The sequence below is a fragment of the Haematobia irritans genome, chromosome 2, assembly GCF_050003625.1.
Source record: "Haematobia irritans isolate KBUSLIRL chromosome 2, ASM5000362v1, whole genome shotgun sequence".
NCBI lineage: Eukaryota > Metazoa > Arthropoda > Insecta > Diptera > Muscidae > Haematobia > Haematobia irritans.
Window position 1 is genome coordinate 81,232,780 of NC_134398.1, and position 27,611 is coordinate 81,260,390.

Sequence of the window (27,611 nt, forward strand, 5' to 3'; positions counted from 1 at the left end):
ATCCGATCCGGCTGAAATTTGGTACATGATGTTAGTATATGGTCTCTAACAACCATGCAAAAATTGGTCCATATCGGTCCACTTTTACGTATAGCCCCCATATAAACGGACCCCCAAATTTGGCTTGCGATTGCTCTAAGAGAAGCAAATTTCATCCGATCTGGCTGAAATTTGGTACGTGGTGTTAGTATATGGTCTCTAACAACCATGCAAAAATTGGTCCATATCGGTCCATAATTATATATAGCCCCCATATAAACCAATCCCCCGATTTGGCTTGCGGAGCCTCTAAGAGAAGCAAATTTCATCCGATCCGGCTGAAATTTGGTAGATGGTGTTGGTATATGTTCTCTAATGACCATGCAAAAATTGGTCCACATCGGCCCATAATTATATATAGCCCCCATATAAACCGATCCCCAGATTTGGAGCCTCTTAGAGGAGCAAAATGCATCCGATCCGGTTGAAATTGTGTACGTGGTGTTAGTATATGGTCTCTAAAAACCATGCAAGAATTGGTCCATATCGGTCCATAATTATATATAGCCCCCATATAAATCGATCCCCAGATTTTCGGTTTATAGTTACATATAGGCGATCCCCAATCACACAAAAATTGGTCCTTATCGGTTCATAATCATAGTTGCCACTCGAGCCAAAAATGTCTACCAAAATTTTATTTTTATAGAAAACATTGTCAAAATTTGTCAAAATTTTATTTTGTCAAAATTTGATTTCTATAGAAATTTTTTTCAGAATTTTATTTCTATAGAAAATTTTTTCCAAAATTTACTTCTATAGAAACTTTAAACTTATTTAATCGTATTTAATCGGCCTTTTTTAGTTTAATATATACCACGTATGGACTATGTGGTATATATTACGGTGTTAGGAAGTTTTAAGATACCTTGCCATCGGCAAGTGTTACCGCAACCCAAGTAATTCGATTGTGGATGACAGTCTTCAGTAGAAGTTTCTACGCAATCCATGGTGGAGGGTACATAAGCTTCGGCCTGGCCGAACTTACGGCCGTATATTCTTGTTTTTTGTGTATATTTAAAAGATTACATCGAAATATTCCGATATGGACGAATTTGTTTGAACTGTGTCGCCTGGAAGTGTTAATTTTTGTTTTACGTTAAAATTAAACTTATAACACTCTATATAACTGTTTTTGTAACACAGTAGGTTGTTACATTTTCATTCTCCAAACCATAATATGCTATATAAAGGGTGATACGGTCAAAATTTGGTCAAGGGACAACGCGTGTAAATCTGTGAAATCGTTTATTTAAAAAATCAAATTAAATTTGTTTTTCAATTTCAATTAGTATAAAATTCAGGAAAAATATTCAGTTAGGCTTTCGCTTTTCCAAATCCGAATTGCCGGGCCTCACGCTTGACACCTGCCATCAGATTTTGTACAGCCACCTTGTCCACCTTCTTCGCCGCAGAAAGCCAGTTTGTCTTGAACTGCTGCTCGTCCTTAGCAGTTTTTTTGGTCTTCTTTAGGTTCCGCTTGACAATAGCCCAGTATTTCTCAATTGGGCGGAGCTCTGGCGTGTTGGGAGGGTTCTTGTCCTTGGGAACCACCTGCACGTTGTTGGCGGCGTACCACTCCATGGCCTTTTTACCGTAATGGCAAGATGCCAAATCCGGCCAAAACAGTACGGAACAGCCGTGTTTCTTCAGGAAAGGCAGCAGACGTTTATTCAAACACTCTTTCACGTAAATTTTTTGGTTGACAGTCCCGGAAGCTTTGAAAAGGCTGCTTTTCAAGCTACAGGTACAGATGGCTTGCCAAACCAGATATTTCTTTGCGAACTTTGACAGTTTTATGTGCTTGAAAATATCTGCTACCTTTCCCCTTCCTTTTGCCGTATAAAACTCCTGTCCCGGAAGCTGCTTTAACGTAGGTTTCGTCGTCCATTACCACGTAGTCAAACTTCGTCAGCATCGTCGTGTACAGCCTCCGGGATCGCGCTTTGGCCGTCGTATTTTGTTTATCATCGCGATTTGGAGTCACTACCTTCTTGTAAGTCGATAGTCCGGCTCGTTTTTTGGCTCAATGCACGGTTGTAGACGATACACCCAGCTTATTTGCGGCATCTCGGAGAGAGAGGTTAGGGTTTCGCTTGAAACTACCGGCAACTCTCTTTGTCGTCTCAGCGGCTTCCGGTTTTCGATTTCCCCCCGATCAGACTTCCTGGCTGTCATTGGCGTAGCTAGGGGGGTGCTGGGGGGGGCTATGCCCCCCCCAGAATAATCAAAGCTACAGTTGATTTATATTTTAATTCAAGCTTTGCGATGTGTTTAATCCAATTAAGATTGTGGCAGAGAGAGTATGTTAAGCATATTTTTTAGTATTGATATTTACATTACAACTAAAAACACGTAATAAAAACACTAAAAGGAAACTTGAGACGCACATTTTCAAAAATAGTCAATTTATAACTACGTTGATTAAAATCATAAATCGTCACATGCCCAATTTACCATCTAAAATCGTCAAAATCACGAAAAATCCACAGAGTTGGCACCGCTGCTCTCGACAGTTGCTTCGTTGTATTCTGTTCTCAGAGAATTTCTAAAAACTAATCGAAGATAGAAGTTTTATAATATTCAATTTATTTTTTGCCTTTTATTTAATTTTTTATTCTTAGTATTTTTTATACACGATGAATATATTAAGTTTATGTTTTGCTTTATGATGTCTAGTCCTGTTTTAAAACACACATTTTAAATAAAATTTAAAAATCATATGTTTGTTGTCTTGAATTAAAAATAAATTACAAACAATATTTTTCAAACACATACTTAAAGCAATGCTTTTATTTTTTGTTATATTAAATAATGGTAAGTTGCTATTTGATTATTTATAGCGGTGTCGTGGAACCGGCTCCCACATACAATAAAATATTTTTTGTCTTCAACCATGAAATTAATTGATCTAATTAATTATACCCTTCACCACTACTGTGGTACAGGGTATAATAAGTTTGTGCATTTGTATATAACGCCAAGAAATAGTGGTCATAGACCCACCTTTTAGTATACCGATCGGGTACGAATTAAAATCTGAGTCGATTTAGCGATGTCCGTCTGTCTGTCTGTCTGTCCGTCCGTCTGTCTGTATATGTAATTTTGTGCACAAAGTACAGCTCGCAATTTAAGTCCGATCGTCCTCAAATTTGGCATAGGGCCGTTTCTTGAGACAGAGACAATTGCTATTGGTTTTGGAAAAAATCGGTTCAGATTTAGATATAGCTGCCATATATATTTATCCCCGATCTGGTCATAATTGGCGTGTTTATCAACCGATGTTCTTCAAATTCAGTACATCCGAATATTTTATGAGTCTCAAAAAACTTGCAAAATATCAGCAAAATCAGTTCAGATTTAGATATAGCTCCCATATATATCTTTCGTCCGATTTAGACTCATATGACCACATAGGCCAAAGGTTACTACCGATTTTCGTGAAATTTTGCATAAAGAGTAGAATTGACATTCTACCAATGCTTGGTACACTTGATTGAAATCGGTTCAAATTTAGATATAGCTCCCATATATATCTTTCGTCCGATTTGAACTTATATGGCCACAAAAGCCAGAGATTTGCCGTGATTTGCTTCAAATTTTGCACAAGGGGTACGTTTAATAGTATCGTTAAGTGTGTCAAATTTTGTTAAAATCGGTTCAGATTTAGATATAGCTCCCATATATATCTTTCGTCCGATTGAACTTATATGGCCTCAAAATCCAGGGTTTTGCCGTGATTTGCTTCAAATTTCGCACAAGGAGTACGTTTAGTAGTATAGGTAATTGTGCCAAATTTGGTTGAAATCGATTCAGATTTAGATATGGCTCCCATATATATATATCCCATATGGCCAAAATTCTCACAGTTTACACAAAATTCTGTGATGATTTCCCCATATCCTACACACTGCAATGCCAAAATTTCCACAGAACGGATGAGTTTTAAATAAGGCTCCAAGTCGCCCTACACATATCTTGGCGAGATCTAACCAATATCCTTGTAAAATCGCCACTGCTGAGTAGCAAAAATTGTAAATATTACTCTAATTGTCCTATATCTCGAATACATATGCATCGCCTGAAAAATTAAAAATCTCTTTTGTACAATTGCATTAAAATTTCTCTCGCTTCATATTTCCCATATTTTTTACTAACATTGTGTATCATCCCAGGGCGTTAGCCGATTTAAATTTTAATTCTAGAGTTTTTGTAGAAGTACAAAAAATTGTTTCCATTAAAAGTATTTGTATCTGGAAATGCAAACCTTTATATAGCTCCCAGCAAATTTTAAGTAGTTGAGATGGTAACACAAATGTTTGTCTACATAGTGGTGAAGGGTATAATATAGTCGGCTCCGCCCGACTTTAGATTTTACTTACTTGTTTTTAATTGAAATGTATTCAATCAAAAAAAATGATAGTATCAATCATGTATAGTTTTATCAATAGGGGTAATTTATCGCTTCGGAAATTTCGACAAAATTTTGAAGGATGTCTGGGAGGGCATAGCCCCCCCCAGAGAAAATTTCTAGCTCCGCCAATGCTGGCTGTCGACAAACGTTCCCCAAACACTTTAATTACATTTGTAACGGTTGATTTGGCAACTTTTAGCGATTTTGCCAGCTTTGCGTGCGAGTAGCTCGGATTTTCGCGATGCGCGAGCAAAATTTTGATACGCTGCTCTTCTTGCTTGGACGGCATTTTGACAACTGAAGAGTGAATTCCAAAATCAAAATAGGAGCAACATTCTACACACACACCTTCAAAATGAGGGGTGTTCAGGTTTTTTAAATGCAAAATTGAAAGAAATACGTCAAGTTTATATTGACCAAATTTTGACCGTATCACCCTTTATACTTAGACGACCAATGCCAAACAAAATTTCCGATAAAAAGATGCTAAGTCTACTTAGAGGAACAACGCAAAACGCTTTGTTCATTCCAATGTGGTTTACGTTAATTTTAGCCGTGATCTATTATCACTATTTGGAATTTACACATTCTACAAAATTCTACAATAAGTATGATTTTGACACCGCAAAAAATGAATTTCTATCTTATACGGTTTTTGAGAAATTCAAAATAAACTTTGAACTCGTCTCCTGTAAAATTCACTTTTTAGACTTAGCGCACTCTGTAATGTAGACATAGATTTATTTCGGTACTTTTCTTTAATCATTTTAAGGCAAATTAAAAATTTCAAAATTTTTTGCATAAATTACATTTATTTAAATTGTGACATTGCCAGTTAACAGTGCGTAGCTAGCAACGTTCTCCTAAGGGGTGAAAGTTACAATGTGTGCTCACTGTTAAGATAACTCAAAAGAGAAAAAACTAATTCGTATAGATGGGAAGAATACAGAATCCAAGGATATATAATCGTTTTTAAATTTAATCTAAATTGTTTTGTAGTTTTACCCTCATTTTCATAAAGCTCCGTTAGTGTTCCGTTAACTAACCAACTTTTAAACCGTATTATAGACGAAGCTGTCATCTTGCCTTTATATTCCATAAGCCATTTAGGAACTTAACTGACGAAAATTTTTCAGTTAAAGTTAATCGGAGAGAAAATATTTGCAATTTACTTTCTGTTAACTGGCAGTTAAAGCCTAACGGAGCTACATGAAAATGGCCCTTAGTCAAACTATTTTCTTACTACAGTTTTGCTTTTTCAAACGAATTATTTCCAGATAAACAATTTTAAATTTCAATAAATGTGTGCTTTATTTGAACCACCGACATTGGTGACCCCGACATAAGCACAATATGACTGAAGAAAATACGGCAAGAAAAGTCTCAGACCTTCAAAACTCTGTAGCTGTTCAAAAGACACAGCCTCAGACGGTTGAGTTTTGACATCAAAACTCTAAACTCTGGTTCGTTCAAGTTGAAGCTGTATTCAAATCATAGTTTGAAGAAATACTAGGTTAGTTTAAGTTAGGTTAAAGTGGCAGCCCGATTAAGTTTCAGGCTCACTTAGACTATTCAGTCCATTGTGATACCACATTAGAAGAAATACTGAATGGTATTTGTTAGGGAGAGGTAACAAACCCATAAGACCCCTCCAACTACGCATATGTTATTAATTAAATATATGTATTTGAATATAAGCAAATGCCGATAATAAAATTTCTGCTCGAACGAAAAAACTGTAATTAACCTATAGCATGAGAGTACCTTACTAAAGGAGACCTATTACTGTCGGATAAACGCTGCCGACACAACACGTTGTGGCTACAAATCCGCTAGTATAAGGTCACGTTCGCATGTTGCGGGGACGTGTTGACATAGATTTTTTCTGGTTGAAAGGACAAGTCTTTAGGTGTAAGGGGATGTTCGCCAAACATTATCAAAAACAAATTTTTTTTCATAATAAAAACAAGCAATTCTGCACTAAAATTAATGATGGGTCGCCAATTCTGATTGGAAATTTGAGAAGTATATAAATCTAAAGCAGAATTGTGGAAAAGGCGTAGAAAAATTCAGCTTCCACTCAATGGAAAACAAGGCGAGAAGTATTTTGAAATTCATCAAGTGGATTTCTTCAGGAATCAATTTTTTTATTAAAAAATGGCTTCACACATAAATTTTCGGACATCTTCATTTATGTTTATGCTACTTCTTATGTCTTCGTGTTGTCATGATATTTGTTCGTGCAGTGTAAAGGTGAGTATTAAATTAGAGTTTAGCCGCTAAAATGAAAGCTAAATCAGTAAAAAAAGGCATAAAATTATACATATGTGTTGCAAATTTTATTATAATTTGATGGGGAATGGCCCAAAGCAATGGATTATCAAAGAAAAATGACGATTTTAGCGGCTAAACTCGAACTTAATACCCACCCTTAAGGGCAAAGCGTGAGCGAACACACAACAAAGGCGAACTTCTGGCGTAGTGTTTATCCGACCGTGTAAGGTCCGCTTATTTGTGGAAATCAAAACGTAAAATATGATCCTTGTGGGATATTACGGTATTTAAAAAAAAAGAGCTATTTGTTTCAGACGATTTCTGTTTTTACTTGAATGATCAAGATAGACAATTAGTTTTCCAATGTTTGCCAGCGTCTGCTTTCGATTTACTGTAACAGTAATTTTCTTCTTCGACAGAATGGCTTGAATTCGTATCAGCTGTATTTTTAGCAGTATGTGGGCCAATATTCGTTAGTCTTCTGTTTTAGCAAAAAAATGTGGTAAAGAAGCAATTTTTTGTCTCTGAATAACAGTAGTCTGTAAATACCCTGCCAGCATTTCAAAAAATTTCAAAAATCGTCAAAAAATCGGCAATATAAATAATATTAAAATTAAACATATTTTTTTGAGTAAAGGTGAGTATTAAGTTCGAGTTTAGCCGCTAAAATCGCTAAAGTGAAAACTAAATCAGTAAGAAAAATGCATGAAATTATACATAATTGTTGCAAATTTTATTATAACTTGATGGGGAAAAGCCCAAAGCAAATTTTCACAAAGTTTGTATTCCTTAAAATGGATTATTAAAGAAAAGTAATCGTGAAAAAATTACGTTTTTAGCGGATAAACTCGATCTTAATACCCACCTTAAACACAAAAAAACAGAAAATTAATGTACAGAACTATGCATTTCAATAAAATAAAACACAAAGAAATCAGGTTTGCATGCAAATAACATTAACATAAAAATCATTTTCTAGTTAAACAAAAAATATTTCGTAATTTTTTGTATAAAAAATCTATTTTTCTAAAATATTGTTATTAATTGAGTAGCATTTTTATTTAAAAATTAAATATTTTGAAACTCAAGAAAAAGTCCCGCGTTTTCAAAAACATGTGATTTTTTATGGTGTTTCCGATAGATATGTCTATATGTGGGTTGGGTTGGGTTAGGTGGCAGCCCGATGTATCAGGCTCACTATGGCTATTCAGTCCATTGTGATTCCACATTGGTGAACTTCTCTCTTGTCACTGAGTGCTGCCCGATTCCATGTTAAGCTCAATGACAAGGGACCTATAGGCATGTCTATATGTGGTTATTTGTTTATACTGCACTAGAATTTTATCATAATTAGTAAAAAATTTCTACGTTTGCTGTGGAGTGCGGAAGAATCATGCTTATTTGTACGAATTTTGACAAAACTCGAAAAGCCAAAGTAGTCCATGTTTTGTTTCCGAATTTTTTCCCAAAATTTTTCAAATTTATTTTAATATTTTCAAAAATTTCTTCAAAATGTAAAAACTTTAACTCCCTAAACTATGTGTCTAATGAACGGAGTTAATATCGTTAAAATGGGAAAAAATCGGAATTGTCCATTTTGTGAGTAAAAAAATCGTCAAAATGCCGATAAATCGGCAAAATTGGTAGCCCTGCTCGTAAGTGACACTGCAACAATCGCCAACTGTGATGGGGGAAGCGTATGAAAAAGTATGAAATGTACATGAAAGTATTTTGCCATCACTATTGTTACAAGAGCCATTTTATATTTTGAGAACACCAAGCGCAACTAGCTTCTTATAATTTATTTAAATAAAATCGATAATGAAGTGCTGAAAACATAGTTATTTCGCGTAAAATTGTAAATGTGTTGTGATATTGGTATAAATGTTATATTTATAAGAATTTATAAATGTTTAATCAAATTAATAAACATCTAGACAATCTTCTCAGTAGTGACGGCGCTTTTCCAACGAGTTTTGGATGTCATATACGATTGTTTTCGACGTGGTGGGGATTATCAGAAGCGCCGTCAAATTCAAAAAATGTTGGCAGGGTAATAGCAGCAATAACCAAAAATCTACAATTTTAACCAAATCTTTTCACTTTTGCTGTGCTACTAATTCGCGCTTTTGAAGAATAAAATTACATTTTATTTCGTTCCATGTGGGAGGAACAGTGTCCCGTTCTTCCGTGACGATCATACGTCAGCGTGCGTGAGGTGCATATAGCTATAGATTTTCCAAAATAAAATTGTAGTGTTTTTATTAAATATTCTACAAAATATTTCCCGTAAATATACAGCCCAAATAAAGCGGTTTCAAATGTAAAATCTCTCCCTCTTACTGGAGATTTACCCAGTGTGACACCACATTAACTAATAGTACATAAAGACATTTCCAGTTTTAACGTTTGAAATTACCCATTATACTCTTCAGACGAGCAAAAGCATCCGACGTACGTTAAAATTTTGCAGATTCCTCATCTCACTTATCGCTTTTGCTGGTATTAATTTTTTGCTGATGAGTTACATGGTTTCAAACCTCTGCCTGTTTCCATCCGACACGGTCCAAATTATAAACCGTAAGCTCTCCTTATGTAATGGAATGTGACAGTAAAGTGAAAGTGTCGGAAAAAGTCCAATGTGAGTATATCGATTCTTCATCTATTTCAATTATATGCCCCTCTTACTTGTATCCAAGTTCGAATAGCTAGCCACATGAATGAATTCTTATGGAGAAGATTTGGAACATTCCAATATTTCCCAAACACATGCCCTACTGCGAAAACGCGGAGATGACAAAGAGAATTTTTTTGATAAATAGGCAATAGTAGTTGGAATATATTAAAAATGGTTAAAAATTGAGATAACAACAAAGAATATTGTTATTAAAAATAAAAGTGGTATTGATAAGAAATTACCACCAGACAAAGTTGATGATAAGCGCATAAGATATTGAACTTGAAGAATATAGCATAGGACATTAGCTTTTGTAGCAAATCAAAAAAACCCAATATTTCCTCAATATATAAAGAGCCCAACAGACGTGACAATGACCAATGGAAGTCCAGATAAAAGTGGATTTGAAATTCCTTTTTTATAAGGCAAATGATAGTTGAAATCTAGTTAAAATGGAAGTTGGAAGTGTAATGGGTGCGGTATAGGCAAACCTTTTACTGGCCGTTGTCTGGAAAGACCATAGAAATAATATGCAATAGGACTCTCTATGGTCTTTAATTGTGACCATTCTCTAAGTCTCTAAGTTACGATCGTTGATTAAGTCGAAGTTGTTGTGTTGTCACAAAAACATACAAAGTTAGCGAACGTCCATATAAAAACAAATGAAAATACCAGTTTTCATTCACAACCTTTTTTGTTGTTGGTAACCAGTGTTGCCAAGTTTGAAGCTTTCACCCCAATTGTAGTGACTCTTTTCACGTTTAAGGTGGGCATTAAGTTCGAGTTTAGATGTTAAAATCATCATTTTTTTCACGATTACTTTTCTTTAATAATCCATTTTAAGGATTTCCCCATCAAGTTATAATAAAATTTGCAACAAATGTGTATAATTTTATGCCTTTTTTTACTGATTTAGTTTTCACTTTAGCGGAAAAACTCGAACTTAGTACTCACCTTTAAGTACGATTTTGGCCGCACGATTACTTTTCTCTAATGATGCGTATTAAGTTCGAGTTTAGCCGCTAAAATCGTAATTTTTATACCCTCCACCATAGGGTGGGGGTATATTAACTTTGCCATTCCGTTTGTAACACATCGAAATATTGCTCTAAGACCCCATAAAGTATATATATATTCTTGGTTGTGGTGAAATTCTGAGTCGATCTGAGCATGTCCGTCCGTCCGTCTGTTGAAATCACACTAACTTCCGAACGAAACAAGCTATCGACTTGAAACTTGGCACAATTAGTTGTTATTGATGTAGGTTGGATGGTATTGCAAATGGGCCATATCGGTCCACTTTTACGTATAACCCCCATATAAACGGACCCCCAAATCTGGCTTGCGATTGCTCTAAGAAAAGCAAATTTCATCCGATCCGGCTGACATTTGGTACATGGTGTAAGTATATGGTCTCTAACAACCATGCAAAATTTGGTCCACAACGGTCCATAATTAGCCCCCACATAAACCGATTCCCCGATTTGGCTTGCGAAGCCTCTAAGAGAAGCAAATTTCATACGATCCGGTTGAAATTTGGTACATGGTGTAAGTCTCTAACAACCATGCAAAAATTGGTCCACATCGGTCCATAATTACATATAGCCCCCATATAAACCGATCCCCCGATTTGGCTGGCGGAGCCTCTAAGGGAAGCAAATTTCATCCGATCCGGTTGAAATTTGGTACATGGTGTTAGAATATGGTATCTAACAACCATGCAAAAATTGGTCCACATCGGTCCATAATTACATATAGCCCCCATATAAACCGATCCCCCAATTTGGCTTGCGGAGCCTCTAAGAGAAGCAAATTTTATCCGATCCGATTGAAATTTATGGTCTCTAACAACCACGCAAAAATTGGTCCACATCGGTTCATAATTATATATAGCCCCCATATATACCGATCAGCAGATTTGACTTGCGGAGCCTCTTGGAAAACCAAAATTCATCTGATTCAGTTGAAATTTGGTAAGTGGTGTTAATATATGGCCTCAAACACCCATGCGAAAGTTGGTCGAAATCGGTCAATAATTATATATAGGCCCCATATAAACCGAACCCCAGATTTGACCTCCGAAGCCCCTTGGAAGAGCAAAATTCATCCGATTCGGTTGAAATTTGGTACGTGATGTTAGTATATGGTATCCAACAACCATGCAGGAATTGGTTCATATCAGTCCATAATTATATATAGCCTCCATATAAACCGATCCCCAGACTTGACCTCTGGTGCCTTTTGGAGAAGCAAAATTCATCCGATCTCGTTGAAATTTGGTACGTGGTGGTAGTATATGATATTTAACAACCATGCCAAAAGTTGTCGATATCAGTCCATAATCATATATAAACCCCATATAAACCGATCCCAAGATTTGGTTTTGGAGCCTCTTGGAGGAGCAAATCTCATCCGAGTCAGTTGAAATTTGGTAGATTGTGCTAGTATATGGCCGTTAACAACCATGCCTAACTAGGTCCATATCGGTCTACAGTTATATATAGCCCTCAGATAAATCGATCCCCAATCGCACAAAAATTGGTCCATATCAAGTTCATAATTGTATATAGCCCCCATATAAGCGACCCCCATATTTCAATTCTCGCTCTCTACGTATCGTGCAAAAAGTCCATATCGATTCGTAATTATTTGTAGACTTACCTATACATAACTTTTTTGTCTAATATATACAACGTACACACAATTTAGAAAACGATGTTAAGAAATTTTAAGATACCACAACCCAAGTAATTCGATCGTGGATGACAGTCTTTCGTAGAAGTTTCTACGCAATCCATGGTGGAGGGTACATAAGATTCGGCCTGGCCGAACTTACGGCCGTATATACTTGTTTACGATTACTTTTGTTTAATAATCCATTTTAAGGAATACAAACTTTATGAAAATTTGCTTTGAGTTATAATAAAATTTACAACAAATATATATAATTTTATGCCTTTTTTACTGAATTAGTTTTCACTTTAGCGGCTACACTCGAACTTAAGGTGAGTATTAAGTTCGAGTTTAGCCGCTAAAGGTGGGTATTAAGTTCGAGTTTAGCCGAAAAAGTCCCGCGTTTTCAAAAAACAGGTGACTTTTTATGGTGTTTCCGATAGATATGTCTAAATGTGGCTATTTGTATATACTGTACTAGAATGTTATCATAATTAGTAAAAGTTTCTTTTGCACATTCTGAGTAAATCATTACCAATTTATGTATTAAAACAACTTGAGTTATTTCATTTTAGGTTATTTTTGGAACAGATGAATCATTCTCCAACTAACATATCATCTAATTTTAGCTGTGGAGTGTGGAAGAATCATCATTATTTGTACGAATTTTGACAAAACTCGAAAAACCAAAGTACACAATTTTTTCCAATTTTTCCCAAAACTTTTCAACTTTATTTTAATATTTCGAAAAATTTCTTCAAAATGTAAAAACTTTAACTCCCTTAACTATGTGTCTAATGAACGGTGTTAGTATCGTTAAAATCGGGAAAAAATCGGAATTGCCCATTTTCTGAGTAAAAAAATCGTCAAAATGCCGATAAATCGGCAAAATTGGCAGCCCTGATGCCCGCCTTGCATACATGAGTCGTGAGTTCAAACCCAGTTCCGATCGAACACCAAAAAGTTTTTCAGCGGTGGATTATCCCCTCTCAATAATGGTGGCGACATTTGTGAGAGTTCCAAAGCTTCTCTCAGTGATTTCACCGCACTGTATAACGCCGTTCGGACTCGGCTATAAAAAGGAGGTCCCATGTCATTGAGCTAAACATAGAATCGGGAAGCACTCAGTGGTAAGAGAGAAGTTCACTACTGTGGTATCACAATGGTCCTGTCTCAATGATCACTGGTCCTGGTTCAATGGCCCTGAAATATCGGGCTACCACTATACCTGACCCGACCAACACCTACAATCGACATAATTAAATTATTTACTACCAACAATCTGTACGCTGCAAATGGAGAAGATTTAGAAATTTGGAATTCTATTGGCGAAATGTTATATCTTTACTAAATTTTAAAACATTCAAACCTCGAAATGTTGGTTTTACGTGCTTTTAAATTGATATACATATGTGCATATTTTCTTTTTATTTATTATATATATTTTTTTGTTATATTGTATCCCTACACAATGTATCTCTACACGATTAATTTTCATAAAATTTTGGAAACCCGTTTTGTACCTATTTACATTCCTAATAGGGCTGTCACCCGGGATAAATCCCGTCCCGAAATCTCGGGATTTTCGGTTAATATACATTTATGGTGCACGTCGAGTAAGTATTTATGAGGTATACCATAAAAAGCACATTTAATCAAAAATCGAAGTTAACGATGTCCTCAAGCAATGATAAAAAGTCCGTCCCACAATATGACAACATCGCGTTTATCTGATACAAATTTTAATACCTTGATATTTTTAAGAAGACACTTAAAAATACGAAGTACAAAAGGATACAAAAGGATAAAAGGAGGAAAATCCCGCGATTCTATATCTTAAAATCCCGAATCCCGGGATTTACAAAAATCGATCCCGAATGACAGCCCTAATTCGTAACAAATAAAGGGTGATTCTTTTGAGGTTAGGATTTTCATGCATTAGTATTTGACAGATCACGTGGGATTTCAGACATGGTGTCAAAGAGAAAGATGCTCAGTATGCTTTGACATTTCATCATGAATAGACTTACTAACGAGCAACGCTTGCAAATCATTGAATTTTATTACCAAAATCAGTGGCAGAAAATCCGCTTTTTTATCGACAAATTTTGTTCAGCGATGAGGCTCATTTCTGGTTGAATGGCTACGTAAATAAGCAAAATTGCCGCATTTGGAGTGAAGAGCAACCAGAAGCCGTTCAAGAACTGCCCATGCATCCCGAAAAATGCACTGTTTGGTGTGGTTTGTACGCTGGTGGAATCATTGGACCGTATTTTTTCAAAGATGCTGTTGGACGCAACGTTACGGTGAATGGCGATCGCTATCGTTCGATGCTAACAAACTTTTTGTTGCCAAAAATGGAAGAACTGAACTTGGTTGACATGTGGTTTCAACAAGATGGCGCTACATGCCACACAGCTCGCGATTCTATGGCCATTTTGAGGGAAAACTTCGGAGAACAATTCATCTCAAGAAATGGACCGGTAAGTTGGCCACCAAGATCATGCGATTTGACGCCTTTAGACTATTTTTTGTGGGGCTACGTCAAGTCTAAAGTCTACAGAAATAAGCCAGCAACTATTCCAGCTTTGGAAGACAACATTTCCGAAGAAATTCGGGCTATTCCGGCCGAAATGCTCGAAAAAGTTGCCCAAAATTGGACTTTCCGAATGGACCACCTAAGACGCAGCCGCGGTCAACATTTAAATGAAATTATCTTCAAAAAGTAAATGTCATGGACCAATCTAACGTTTCAAATAAAGAACCGATGAGATTTTGCAAATTTTATGCGTTTTTTTTAAAAAAAAAGTTATCAAGCTCTTAACAAATCACCCTTTATTTGGGAGTTTTTACAATAATCTACAACACTTAAGGCTTTTTTACTATTTGGCGAAGGCTAATAAATCACACGGCAACATTGTCGATAACCGAATTGTGCAAAAAAGCCACAGTTGGAAAAGCATTGTCTTTAGCATGTTGCGTCAGACAAGTTGGAGACGATAGCTGCACACAATAGTTGCAAAAACAGATGAGGCATTCACAAACCTTTCTCACTACAATTACCAACAAAATGAATTTCACCATATTGTACACTCTCGACCCCTCACTGGAGGACTAAACATAAACCATATTGTTTCACACAACTATGCACAAATTAACGCAATAATATAAGCGAGGAAACCAATCTGCAATTCTCTACTTACGCTTTTTGTATTAACATTTTTTCAATAATTGAACTTTTTGGGCAATACTGCCTGTTTGCTTCGTTGTGCAAATCCGACTATATATCCATTTTTACCGATATATAAATGCTAAAAAAACACGACATAAATATTCAACCTTTTTACGTTTCATTGGAAAAAGAACTGAGAACTGGTAATAGAGAAATCGATTTGTCTTTAGTCGATAACTGATTGGTGGTTGAGCACAATTATCGATTACATATCATGAAGATAACAATAAATTATTACAATCGACAGGGATGATATTATATTAACATCCGTTACATATGCTTTGTTAACATAGCGCCGTCAAAATCAAAAAATGTCGGCAGGGTTAGAACCCACTTTTAGGCAAATTTGGTTTAATTCAGTTTTCAAAGGAACATAAGTGTAAATTAACAAAGGAACATAAGTGTAAATTAAAAAAACAATTTCAAATAGCTACTTGGGGCCTGTTCGAAACCGAAACTTTTTATTATTGTTAGTAAAAATTTGACATAAATGAGGTGAGTATAATTTCACTAGCCCTAGGAGGCTAGTAAGAAATTTGTTGAATTTCTCGACATTTACGACACTATTTTGCTTGGCATGTTTATATTATCTTGTATACAACGGTCCGCGCAAAAACTTATTTAATTTCATTCCAATACAATAAAAAGTAGTTTTATTTGCTTAAAAAATTATAAGTCCGGCTAAAAAACTAAAAAAATACCCATATTATATGTAAGTATTATCCCTGCCAGTCAGTGATGCCAGGAAGTTTTTTGAAAATTCCCTACGCGGTTCCTAAAAATTACCTTTTTCCCTACGTCCAAAATTTTTTTCTCTACATTTTTCGCTACGGTAAAAGATTCAAACAAATATGGCAAGCAAATAACAAATATTTCTTTAAAATTAATAGTCAGGGACTATATCCTTCAATAAAGGGACCAAATGTGCAATAATATTAATACTGAAATTCTTAATCGGATTTTAAACTTTGCAATATCATTGCTCAAAAAAAAAAAATATATCATTGCTCATTTTTAATACTACCAACATTTTTTTTGTGAACTTTAAAGGCCACATTTTCCACAATTTACGAATTTTTCACAAGTAATGCACTGACATTTAAAATTGTCATTTGCTAGCCAATCCTTTAATCCAGCAGTGAGCCAATTTGCACATAAAGGTTGTTTTCTAAATTTTACTGCAACGGTTTTTGTAGATGACATTTTTTTAAAAAATTAAAAACTCTTATGAATGCAATTTGACAATAGGTAAACAGCGTAACTAAATAAATATTCCACATTTATATAAGCGAACCGCAAATGCACTGCTGAAGTGATCTTTGTATTAGAAAATATTGGGAAGCACCAAGTCATCACCTGCTTATGTACCTAAATGGAACCGTTCATTCCTGCAAAATTAAATCTATTTCATGTTATTAAATACCAATGCAAAAACATCTTAACGATACCGCTGACCTTTTCTAAATAATATCATTACAATAACATTGTTGATGGTGAATTACGTATTCAATTCCTTCATGCCTTGACAACCATATATTTTGGATCTAATAATATTTTAAATATAACCAAAAGTACTCTTCTTGTTGCAAAATATAGTAAAATGTGAAAATTCCCTACATTTGTATAAAAAATGAAAAATCTGTCCTTTTTTCCCTACAGTTGTAATTTTAGGAAAAAGCCCTACAAAAAAGGGTTTTTCCCTACAAAAAAGGATTTTTCCCTATATTTTCGGAACAAAAATATGATCCGTGTTTGCGTTATAAACCCACACAAATAGTTTTAAAAATAAATTATTTCTTAATTTAGATTGCAAATGGCGCCATGCTATAAATGTCAGTTTTTCAACAGGAAAAAACAAAGTACCACAAATGGAAAAAAAATCGCTAGTTTTTCGCATTTTTTGGTTTTGTATGGAGTTTCAACGCGAAAACCGGCCTTTAGCTGTAAAAAATGTTTGCTGCTTCAACTAACGAATGTTTGCTGAAACAACTACATGCTACTGCTGTCCCTTTAGACCGGTACTCTGTTCGGTCACTGCAACAATCGCCAACTGTGGTAGTATTTTGCCACCACTAGTCACATGAAAGTATTTTGCCATCACTATTGTTTCAAGAGCCATTTTATATTTTGTGAAGCACCAAGCACAACTAGCTTCTTATAATTTATTTAAATAAAAATGATAATAGTGCTGAAAACATATGTAGTTGTTTCGCGTAAAATTGTGAAAAGTATATTTTGACTTTCCAAATGGAATAAAGTGATAGTTTTTCAAATATTTTTCCAGACACCCTGTCTCCATTGGAAATAAAAGCACTGGCTGATAGACCCTACAACATGTAACTTGCAACTTGTAACTCAACATCAATCTTATATTAATGCATAAAAATATGTTAAATGTGAAGTGATAGTCGTATAAATGTTATATTTATGAGAATTTATAAATGTTTAATAAAATTAATAAACATCTAAACAATCGTGTTTTACTTGACCAATTCTTTTACAACTATCTTAAAATGCACTTTGTCTGATTGTTTGAAGGGGCTCTTATTGGCGTCGTTCTAAACGTATCTAAAAAGACACCTAATAATTGTACTGGTTAAGACTAGAAGTGCCCATATGTAATAGGTACTTTTAGTTAAATGTGGTATCACAATGGACTGAATAGTCTAAGTGAGCCTGAAATTTAATCGGGCTGCCACTTTAACCTAACCTAACCTTCCGAGGAGTTTTGGATATCGTATACGACAGTTTTCGACGTAGTGGGGATTCTCAGAAGTCCAAATTCAAAAAATGTTGGCAGGGAAGAAATAAATTAAAACTATTTGTGTGGGTTTATAACGCAAACACGGATCATATTTTTGTTCCGAAAATATACAAAGGATCAAAGGAGTAGCAAATCAATTGCCCAAGGAAAAATAAAATGTTAAGTTTGTAATAGCAAGCAGCAACCACCAACTTAATTCAATATCGCTCCCTGTTACCTACATAAACAACTCTTTCTATGTGCGAAATAATGGTTTCTATAAAAATTTTTCGCAAGAATGAACATAGTTCTGGCCTTTTTTCAGCAAACAAAATCTGCAAACATTTTTGCTATTATGAGTAACAAAATTTTTTGGGTGTAATCTTCGGAACTGTCATACATCGTTTGATACCGATGGATCATATATCTATATTCTATAATCTACGCTCTAACTCATAGAATATAGATAGATGATCCATCGGTGTCAAACGATGTATGACAGTTCCGAGGATTAAAGGCCATCCAAAAACGAGACATAAGCGTAGCGTGGCGTGTCAGCGGTTTGTTTTTGATATACGACAGCCCATACAAATGATTACCCAACGTTTCCACAACGTAGACGTGTCGTATGATTCAGAAAAAACAAAAGTAGGCGTTTCGTTGTCGTATCAGCTGATCAAAAAAACAAGTGTCATCAATTGAAAGAAGAGGGAAAAAGGTGTTTAGTGAAAATATAGTTAATTAAAACATACAACTGTGCTGTGTTCGGTTAAAATGGATGAAGAGAAATTGATATTATGCGTTCAGTCGCATCAATGCATTTATAATAAATTCAGTGCAGAATACTATATATAATAATAAGATTTCCCGAAAAAAGCAACAGTCTGGAAAAGAATTGCGGAAGACACGCAACTTCCTGGTAGGAATTGTTTTCATTTGCACCATGTGCCTTTAAACTATGGTATGTTTTGCAGAACGGTGGTTTTCCCAAGTTTATAACTCCACGCAATAGACTGGAGAGAACATCCATGAGCCAAATATCTGCAAAGTACAAAATAACCATTAGTTTAATTCCAAGATATAAGACGACCTTTGCTTACAGAAGTGTTATCGCCAGTCGCTCTTACGGCCCGATTCTTGCCTTGGGCGTATACAAATCATTTTGAAGTCCAATGAGGAATAAATTGAAAACTTCTTTACTCATAAGAGTATGTTTGAAGAAATGTTCATCATCATGTAGTTTTATATTCTGGAACACCTTTTTATGGTAACCACTTTTATTCCAATCTCTATTGATTGGGCGAACAGACCACCTTTTTCGATGAGTTTTACACTTCTTATTTTTATCTATATAGTCTTCACAAGTTTAAAAGACTTAGATTCACTTCTATATCACTCCAGTTCATTTTGAATTTTAAACAAATCAACCTTTTGCGCCTCTTGTTGATAGTTTGTTTATTAGCTTGCCGATCATATGCTACGTTTTTTCAATAAAGCTAATCGCCAAAAAATCATACGTTGCCGTTACGCTACGGCTACACTACACTTTTAGATGCATAACCAGGCCTTAAGAATAAACGAGGAAAATAAGAGCACAAAAGCAAATGCTGGAAAATTACCCCTATATTCATAAAAGTTAACGTACACTTTAAACCTACTATTACGATATGCGCTTTACAGACTATCAGTTATTCCGGACGACAGTGCTCGTGTCGAACATATCCCATATAGTGTGCACATTATAAGTTAAGTCCGAAGGCATAATCGATACTGCTGCATGTTTATGTGATCGAGAACACATTTACCGATTATTTAGTCATCGCCGACAAGTCGTATCGATCCGACAAACTGTAAGATTGCCCTGCCAACATTTTTTGAATTTGGGGGCGCTTCTGAGAATCCCCACTACGTCGAAAACAATCATATACGACATCAAAAACTCGTCGGAAAAGCGCCGTCACTATTGAGAAGTTGTACCACGCCAAGTTACTACGAAAAAGTTTCTCATCAGTGCAATTATTAGGTGCCTATTTAGATCAATTTCGAAGGACGCCAATAAGAACCCTTGCAAACTATCAGAAAAAGTGAATTTTAAGGTAATTGTAGAAGAATCATTGTGGTCAAGTAAAACACGATTGTGTAGATGTTTATTGATTTGATTAAACATTTATAATTTCTTATAAATATAACATTTTTCGGTTTATCTCATCACATTTAACATAATTTTTTGCATTAATAAAAGAATGATGTTGAGTTTTAAGTAGCAAGTTACATATTGCAGCGTCTATCAGCCAGTTTGTTTATTTTCGATGGAGACAGCGTGCCTGGAAAAATATTTGAAAAACGATCACTTTATTCTATTTGGAAAGTCGAAAATTGTTCACCATATACCTTTCACAATTTTAAGCGTACTATCTATATTTTCATAATTTTATTTTCGTTTTTATTTAAATAAAATATAACAAGCTGGTTGCGCTTGGCGTTTCACAAAAAATAAAATGGCTCTTCTAACAGTAGTGATGGCAAAATACTTTCATGTACATATTGTACTTTTTGATATGCTTCCCCCATCACAGTTCGCTATGGTTGTGGTGACATTTACGAGTCTGTGGTAGCGATGAGGATAAAATGGAACTTTGAAATGCTGGCAGGGTGTTTACAAACACAGACATTCCGTCCGGAATAACTGATAGTCTGTAAAGCGCAATACAAATTCATTCGATAAACTATCAGTAAGTTATTACGAATATTGGTATTAATGTATGGGACTGGCTCTTTACGAAAAAATCAAAACGAAATGTCAGAAAATTAATTTTTGGAACTGACCCATTTTTTCCCCGGAGAGAAATGTATCATCTATATATATTGTATAATCTATGCTCTAACTGAGCTGTTGCTCTCTTTACCTTGGGATTTGAATTACAAAAAAAAAAAACTATTCCGAATGACATCCCTAATAGTCGCTTACCATTCGATTTGTTGGGCCAACATTTCATCGAGGGCTTTTAGATTGCCAATGTATGCTGCCTTTAAGTTGACAGTTTTATTGTCAACCAGCTGTCAGTTACGGAAAGGAAAGAGTTTTGTGTAAAATGAACATATAAAAAATATTCTACAAATAGGATGGAACATATTCAAGCAAGATATGTCTGTACGATTTAATAGTTCCCAAAATTTCCAATAATGTCTATTGTTCGTGCTTTGTAAATGCGACTCAAAGAAAACGTTCAAAGGCCAAGTGTCAAGTGGGTGAAGACAATAAAGAGTGCGTGAGTGTGTGTTGCGTCAACAAACAAATAAAGAAAGATCAAACAAATTATACCATGAGCCTGAAAGCCATAAACAACAAATCTAGTTTGACCACTCCTGTCTCCTAAAAAATATTAACAATATGTTTGATTCCTTGAAATTTTCACGTCTAAATTGAAATAGGAGAAGCGGTAGATTATTTGCTTAATGTGCATATGTGCTAGTGCCAACGTCAGATTAATATCCCTTTCTAAATTATATTGGTTCCACCGATCGTTGCTCTTACAACTTGTTATCAATTAATGTCTTAGGGTTTGATTAGTGGTGTCAAGAGAACGGAATCATATTTTGAAACAGTAGTAAAATATTTTCAATCTAAGAAAAGACGGCGTATGAAAACAAAAAAAAAATTGAATTAAGTGCCAATTAAAAGAAATAGAAAATATAGACAAATTGTGAGCGGGAGTATATGCTTCTCTCTTGATTATTAGAAAACGATTCATGCATAGATAAATACGACACAACGTATAGGCGGTCGAGCCCACTTTCTGAGTACATGAGCGTAGGAATGAAAACGATCAAGATACATAGTATTTCACGCACATTCTCAAAGCTTCATCCCATAGATACCCGCTGATTTTGTTGGTTTGTTTTTATTTCGCGATGTGTGTCAATGGCCTCATAGACTTACATATTTGATTAAACTATAATACGATGGGTAATATCTGTAACATTTAAGATTTAAAACTTCCTATGCGACAGCCTTTCTTTATTCCGCACAAAAAGAACCGTCAAAATCTATTTATGTAGCTTAAATGACATATCAGGAGAATTTATTTATTTATTTAAGAAATTCCAAGCCTTTAAAGGGCGCATTTAACGAATTACAATGCACTACTCTAACGGACATTACAATATTATATGAAAATATCAAGCATCAATTAATAAAAAAAACAACAACCTTATATGAAAAATTGAACCAGCTATCTTATATCAATAACGTTATATATACATATTTTTTTGTTTTAGTTTTTCTTAGTTTTTTTTTTCATTATTATATGCTGTATGAAATTTTATAATGTTCTTGGATCCCATTGAAATTAAAATATATGTTTTATTCGCGAGTCGGGAGACTACTCATTAATATTAATTAATTAATTAATAATTTCAGGCAAATCAATATGATAAAGGAATACAATTAGTAGGTACATGTTTTAACCTTTTAGAAGGGTATTAATTTCGAAATTACATATATTCAAAAATAAATCTTCAAAAGCAAGATAACATTAAAACTTTTTTGGCAAATTTTATTATACCTTTGTGGGTAACGATGCAAAGCTACAATTGAAAAGTTTTTTAAAATTAATTATTAAAGAAAAGTAACCCTGAAAATGGCTATTTTATGGCGATAATGTCATCTTAACACCGGCCCATATGGTGGGTACTAATCTCGTGTTTAGCCGCTAAAATCAAAAATAAATCTGGGCAAGCAGAATAAAAATATAATTTTTTGTTTCTGTTTTATTATAAAATTAATGGGTATGATCCAAAGTAACAATCCAAAAAGTTTATTTAAAATAAATTCTTTAAGAAAAGTAACGCTGAAAAAAATAACTGTTTTAGCGTGAAAATGCGATCTGAACACCGACTTAAGACCGATAGTTTGCTTAAAAAATCATTTTAAAGAAATCAATGTTTTTGAGTTGCTACTTTGGATCATTCCACTTTTAAATCATAATAACATGTGCCAAATTATATAATTTTATCCTGCTTTTACTGATACATTTTTGATTTTAGCGTTCAGGGCCTCGGTCGGTGTTCAAGATATTCCCTTAAGTAAAATGTTTATATAGTTTCTCCCTAAACACACTTTATATCTAATTTATTTACTTATAATTTTATCAATCACGCCAACATTTGTCATTTAAAATCATAATTTCCTAGCTCCTATATGGGGCTATAGTCCCGTATCTAAAATACAATATTAATATACTGTGGATATCGTAATAGGCTTTCAAATTCTTGAGGGCTGACATTTTTCTGGAGAGCGCTAGGCCCTCCCGCCAGACGCATTTCTGCGCTTAGACTGTAAAGTTTCCGAAGGACTAGAAACTATATTGCATATTCCAGGGACTACTAAAATGGCGAAAGACCGATGAGAGAAATTAAAGTCATACGAATTAGCCAAACAATATGGATCCATTTAGACGTACAGTAGAATAACTTTGAACCGCGCAGTAATCGCACCTAAAACCATTAGTTAGGGTCGTTGATTGATGGAGAACTTTGCAAACGACTGAAGAACAATGACTATAGCATGAACTGTCACAATGTGGAAGAGAAGTAATCTAAATTGAAGATATTGTGTTAGTGTTTCCCTTTATATATAAGTCGCTCGCGAACTTTGAAGACTTATATATAGTAACATACAATAAGCGCACTGCGGAAGGACACAATATTTACTCTAAGTGTTTTTGTCTAATGCATTGCAACTCTTCCATCGCTGTTAACTTTTTAAGTAATCGCGATTTGACTTCTAAACTAGCGTTGGTTTTTCTTCGATACATTTGTAACAAGTATTCAAAGTATCAATAGCCGGTGCCCAGATTCAATATATCTATATGAAAATACTTAATTTATTTGTCATTTGGTTTATATTTTATATGCCATCTAATCTCCATCATACGCTGTAGAGATAATTCTTGTAATCATCTGCTTCGTTCAATTCCCAAGCAGACGTTAAAGAAGACGAGAAATCCAGTCTTTTTTCTGTAAAGGGACCTCTTGCACTGATAAGACAAATGGAAAATTATATAGAGAAAAAAGTAGTCAATTAATGTAAGCACATAGGAATATAAAACAAATAAAGAAAACAAAAGAAAACTGAGACGATTTTTTCATTACAAAGCAAAATGCATAAATTGCAAAAAAGAAATGAGAATGAAACCACATCAGACAGACATGTTCGAGCAACAACCAGATCGGTGGGTGATTGGTGATTGTGGCTCGGCAAAAACAATAGCGAGAAAAGAATCATATTAATGTTGACTAACGAAAAAAAGAAAAAACGTTAACGTTCGTATCGTTTCGGTACTGGATGGGAAATGGAAAATAATATGTATTTGCAAATGTTAACAAATCCAGATTTCGAAACAGAATGTAAATGTACGGTTCTAACTTTGAGAACGAAGTGTGATAGTGTCAATGTTGATAAAGATTTATCTTTTAAAAGACAACAACAAAACAATTTAATTTAAATAACTCTGGATAGCAATTAATGCCCTTTATCTCACCACTGCTAGTGGGAATAGCTTAATTTATAAAATTGTCTTGTCACAACGGATTGGGATGGTGGCGGCAACCTGTTGATGGTTACTAATGGTATCTGGTATTTTTATCAATAGTCTTGATCAACGCATCGGCAATTCATATATAAGGAGCAATAAGAATCATGCTAAACATGTCCAAAAAGTTCACAAACTATCAACACATAACTATGAGTTCAACTTTACCATCCTCTTCGTCCGGGATAGGGTGTTCAACGCTATCGCCTTCGACAGCTCCAAGTAATTTTTCGCAAGATTCAAATTCATCAATCAATTCGAACTCTGCTAGCAGAGCTGAAAGAGAATCTATACATTCGGGTCAATTCATGGTGTCCACGTTTGAGGCCGAAGAAGCTCAAGATGATCTTGACGATAGTGAAATTAAAATGCTTGATCCCGAAGACCCAAGCCTTTCGAAGGCAGATGAACCCAATACATGCATGGAAGTACAGCTGTATGTACCACGAAAAGTAGCACAGCAAAGTAAATATGGAACAGCAGATTCAGCAGGTCTGGTAACTTCGCATCTGGAAATTGAAACGTCACTCACAAAACTATTCAAATGCATGAATTTAGCATACAGGTGAGTTCGATTTTGGCATATTCTCAGCTATATGATTTTGATTTTAAAAGAAAAAATTTCTGAAAAAAATTAATATTTGCATTATAATATGGTGAAATTGATTTTAAATGTAACGTTACAAAAACTAAGGCTTGTCAAAGTTATATTCTTTGTGTCCATTGCTTCCATGATATGCATATTCAGTTTCTTTTTTTAAATCCACATTAATTTTAATTGCGATCATATTAGATACTATTTTGGAAAACTCCCCGTGGAACAAATTCTGGAAACTCGTGCGTTCAGCAAATAATTGTGTTAGCATAAATTCTCTCTTTAAGTATTTTCGCCCCAAATTTGAGTCTTTCAATGTTTGTGAACTTTCGTTGTGCTTACTCAGTCCGCAGGCGGTATTCAGGGCTGCCAATTTTGCCGATTTTTTACTCAAAAAATAGCAAATGCCGATTTTCCGATTTTTGCCTTGAAAAAGACGATATTAGTTCCGTTCAATTCAATTTTTACAGGAAGTGGTTCGCTTAAACAGTAAATTCAGCAAAAGAGAGTTGGAGAGAGACGACATTTGGCAGTTGTCAGATGGTGAAATCACAAGTTAATAACTTTATTTATTACGGCCAAAACGGCAAAACATATACATATGTTACATATATATGAGAGATGTGTGTGAAGATAAATTCGAATTTAAAATTGCGGCAGAGGCCTTAGCCGAGACACAAACCAGCACCTTCAATGTAATTTTAAATTCGAATTTAATTTTTTAAATTCGAATTTAATTTTACAAATATTTCATTTTTTTGAAAACGCTAAGAATTTTTAAATGGAATTTGATAGAATTCGTTAAAGACGGCCCTGAGTATCCTTAATTTGAACAAATTTCATCACGAAAAATAACTTAGAAACCGGCAAAATTAAAATTTTGTTTAACAAAAAAGGGACCATTGTGCGAAAACCGTTCGGGGTTCCAAAACGAAACTACCACCATTGGATAGGGATTAGTGCGTACTATTCAAATTCGAAATAATTTCATTAGAAAAGTATTTCATAAAGCGGAAAATTGAAAAATATTTTCCGAGTGAATTTACATCAACTGGGCCACTGTGCGAAAACCGTTCGGGGTTCCAAAACAAAACCACCACCATTGGATAGGTCCTAGTGCGCACTATTCAAATTCGAAATAATTTCATTAGAAAAGTATTTCAGAAAGCGGGAAATTGAAAAATATTTTCCGAGTCAATTTTCACAAATGAGGCCACTGTGCGAAAACCCTTCGGGGTTCCAAAACGAGACTACCACCATTGGATAGGGGTTAGTGCGTACTATTCAAATTCGAAATAATTTCATTAGAAAAGTATTTCAGAAAGCGGAAAATTTGAAATTATTTTCCGGGTGAATTTACAACAACGAGGCCACTGTGCGAAAACGGTTCGGGGTTCCAAAACGAAACTACCACCATTGGATAGGGGTTAGTGCGTACTATTCAAATTTGAAATAATTTCATTAGAAAAGTATTTCAGAAAGCGGGAAATTGGAAATTATTTTTCGGGTGAATTTACACAGGTGAGGCCACTGTGCGAAAACCGTTCGGGGTTCCAAAACGAGACTACCACCATTGGATAGGGGTTAGTGCGTACTATTCAAATTCGAAATAATTTCATTACAAAAGTATTTCAGAAAGCGGAAAATTGGAAATTATTTTCCGGGTGAATTTACATCAACGAGGCCACTGTGCGAAAACGGTTCGGGGTTCCAAAACGAAACTACCACCATTGGATAGGGGTTAGTGCGTACTATTCAAATTTGAAATAATTTCATTAGAAAAGTATTTCAGAAAGCGGAAATTTGAAAAATATTTTCCGGGTCAATTTTCACAGGTGAGGCCACTGTGCGAAAACCGTTCGGGATTCCAAAACGAGACTACCACCATTGGACAGGGGTTAGTGCGTACTATTCAAATTCGAAATAATTTCATTAGAAAAGTATTTCAGAAAGCGGAAAATTGGAAAATATTTTTTGGGTGAATTTACACAAATGAGGCCACTGTGCGAAAACCGTTCGGGGTTCCAAAACGAGACTACCACCATTGGATAGGGGTTAGTGCGTACTATTCAAATTCGAAATAATTTCATTACAAAAGTATTTCAGAAAGCGGAAAATTGGAAATTATTTTCCGGGTGAATTTACATCAACGAGGCCACTGTGCGAAAACGGTTCGGGGTTCCAAAACGAAACTACCACCATTGGATAGGGGTTAGTGCGTACTATTCAAATTCGAAATAATTTCATTAGAAAAGTATTTCAGAAAGCGGAAATTTGAAAAATATTTTCCGATTTAATTTACATCAACGGGACCACGTACCAAAACCCTTCGGGGTTCCAAAACGAAACTACCACCATTGGATAGGTCTTA

General features: G+C 34.9%; 2 protein-coding genes and 2 long non-coding RNA genes across 7 annotated transcripts in view; 2 read left to right on the forward strand and 2 right to left on the reverse strand.

Moving 5' to 3' along the window:
- crc (bZIP transcription factor crc) overlaps positions 1–15,447 on the reverse strand; it is a 102,307-nt gene extending 86,860 nt beyond the window's left edge. The window contains exon 1 of the mRNA XM_075295414.1: positions 15,281–15,447. The gene's annotated coding sequence lies outside the window, so the exon portion shown is untranslated. The remainder of the gene's footprint in view (positions 1–15,280) is intronic.
- LOC142225611 (uncharacterized) overlaps positions 1–27,611 on the forward strand; it is a 318,712-nt gene that overhangs the window by 61,215 nt on the left and 229,886 nt on the right. The window lies entirely within an intron of this gene.
- Positions 20,188–20,533, reverse strand: LOC142225602 (uncharacterized). The gene is made up of 2 exons (XR_012719337.1): positions 20,444–20,533; positions 20,188–20,376 (listed from the first exon to the last, which is right to left on the reverse strand). It is a non-coding gene; the product is annotated as an uncharacterized LOC142225602 (long non-coding RNA).
- The window catches only part of Mondo (MLX interacting protein mondo), an 83,621-nt gene continuing 77,112 nt past the window's right edge, over positions 21,103–27,611 (forward strand). The window contains exons 1-2 of one of the 4 annotated variants that reach the window (XM_075295400.1): positions 21,103–21,321; positions 24,210–25,210. In XM_075295400.1, the coding sequence (XP_075151515.1) occupies positions 24,753–25,210 (458 nt within the window). In that variant the 5' untranslated portion in view covers positions 21,103–21,321; positions 24,210–24,752. The remainder of the gene's footprint in view (positions 21,322–24,209; positions 25,211–27,611) is intronic. The other 3 variants (XM_075295399.1, XM_075295402.1, XM_075295403.1) reach the window with 3 other exon arrangements.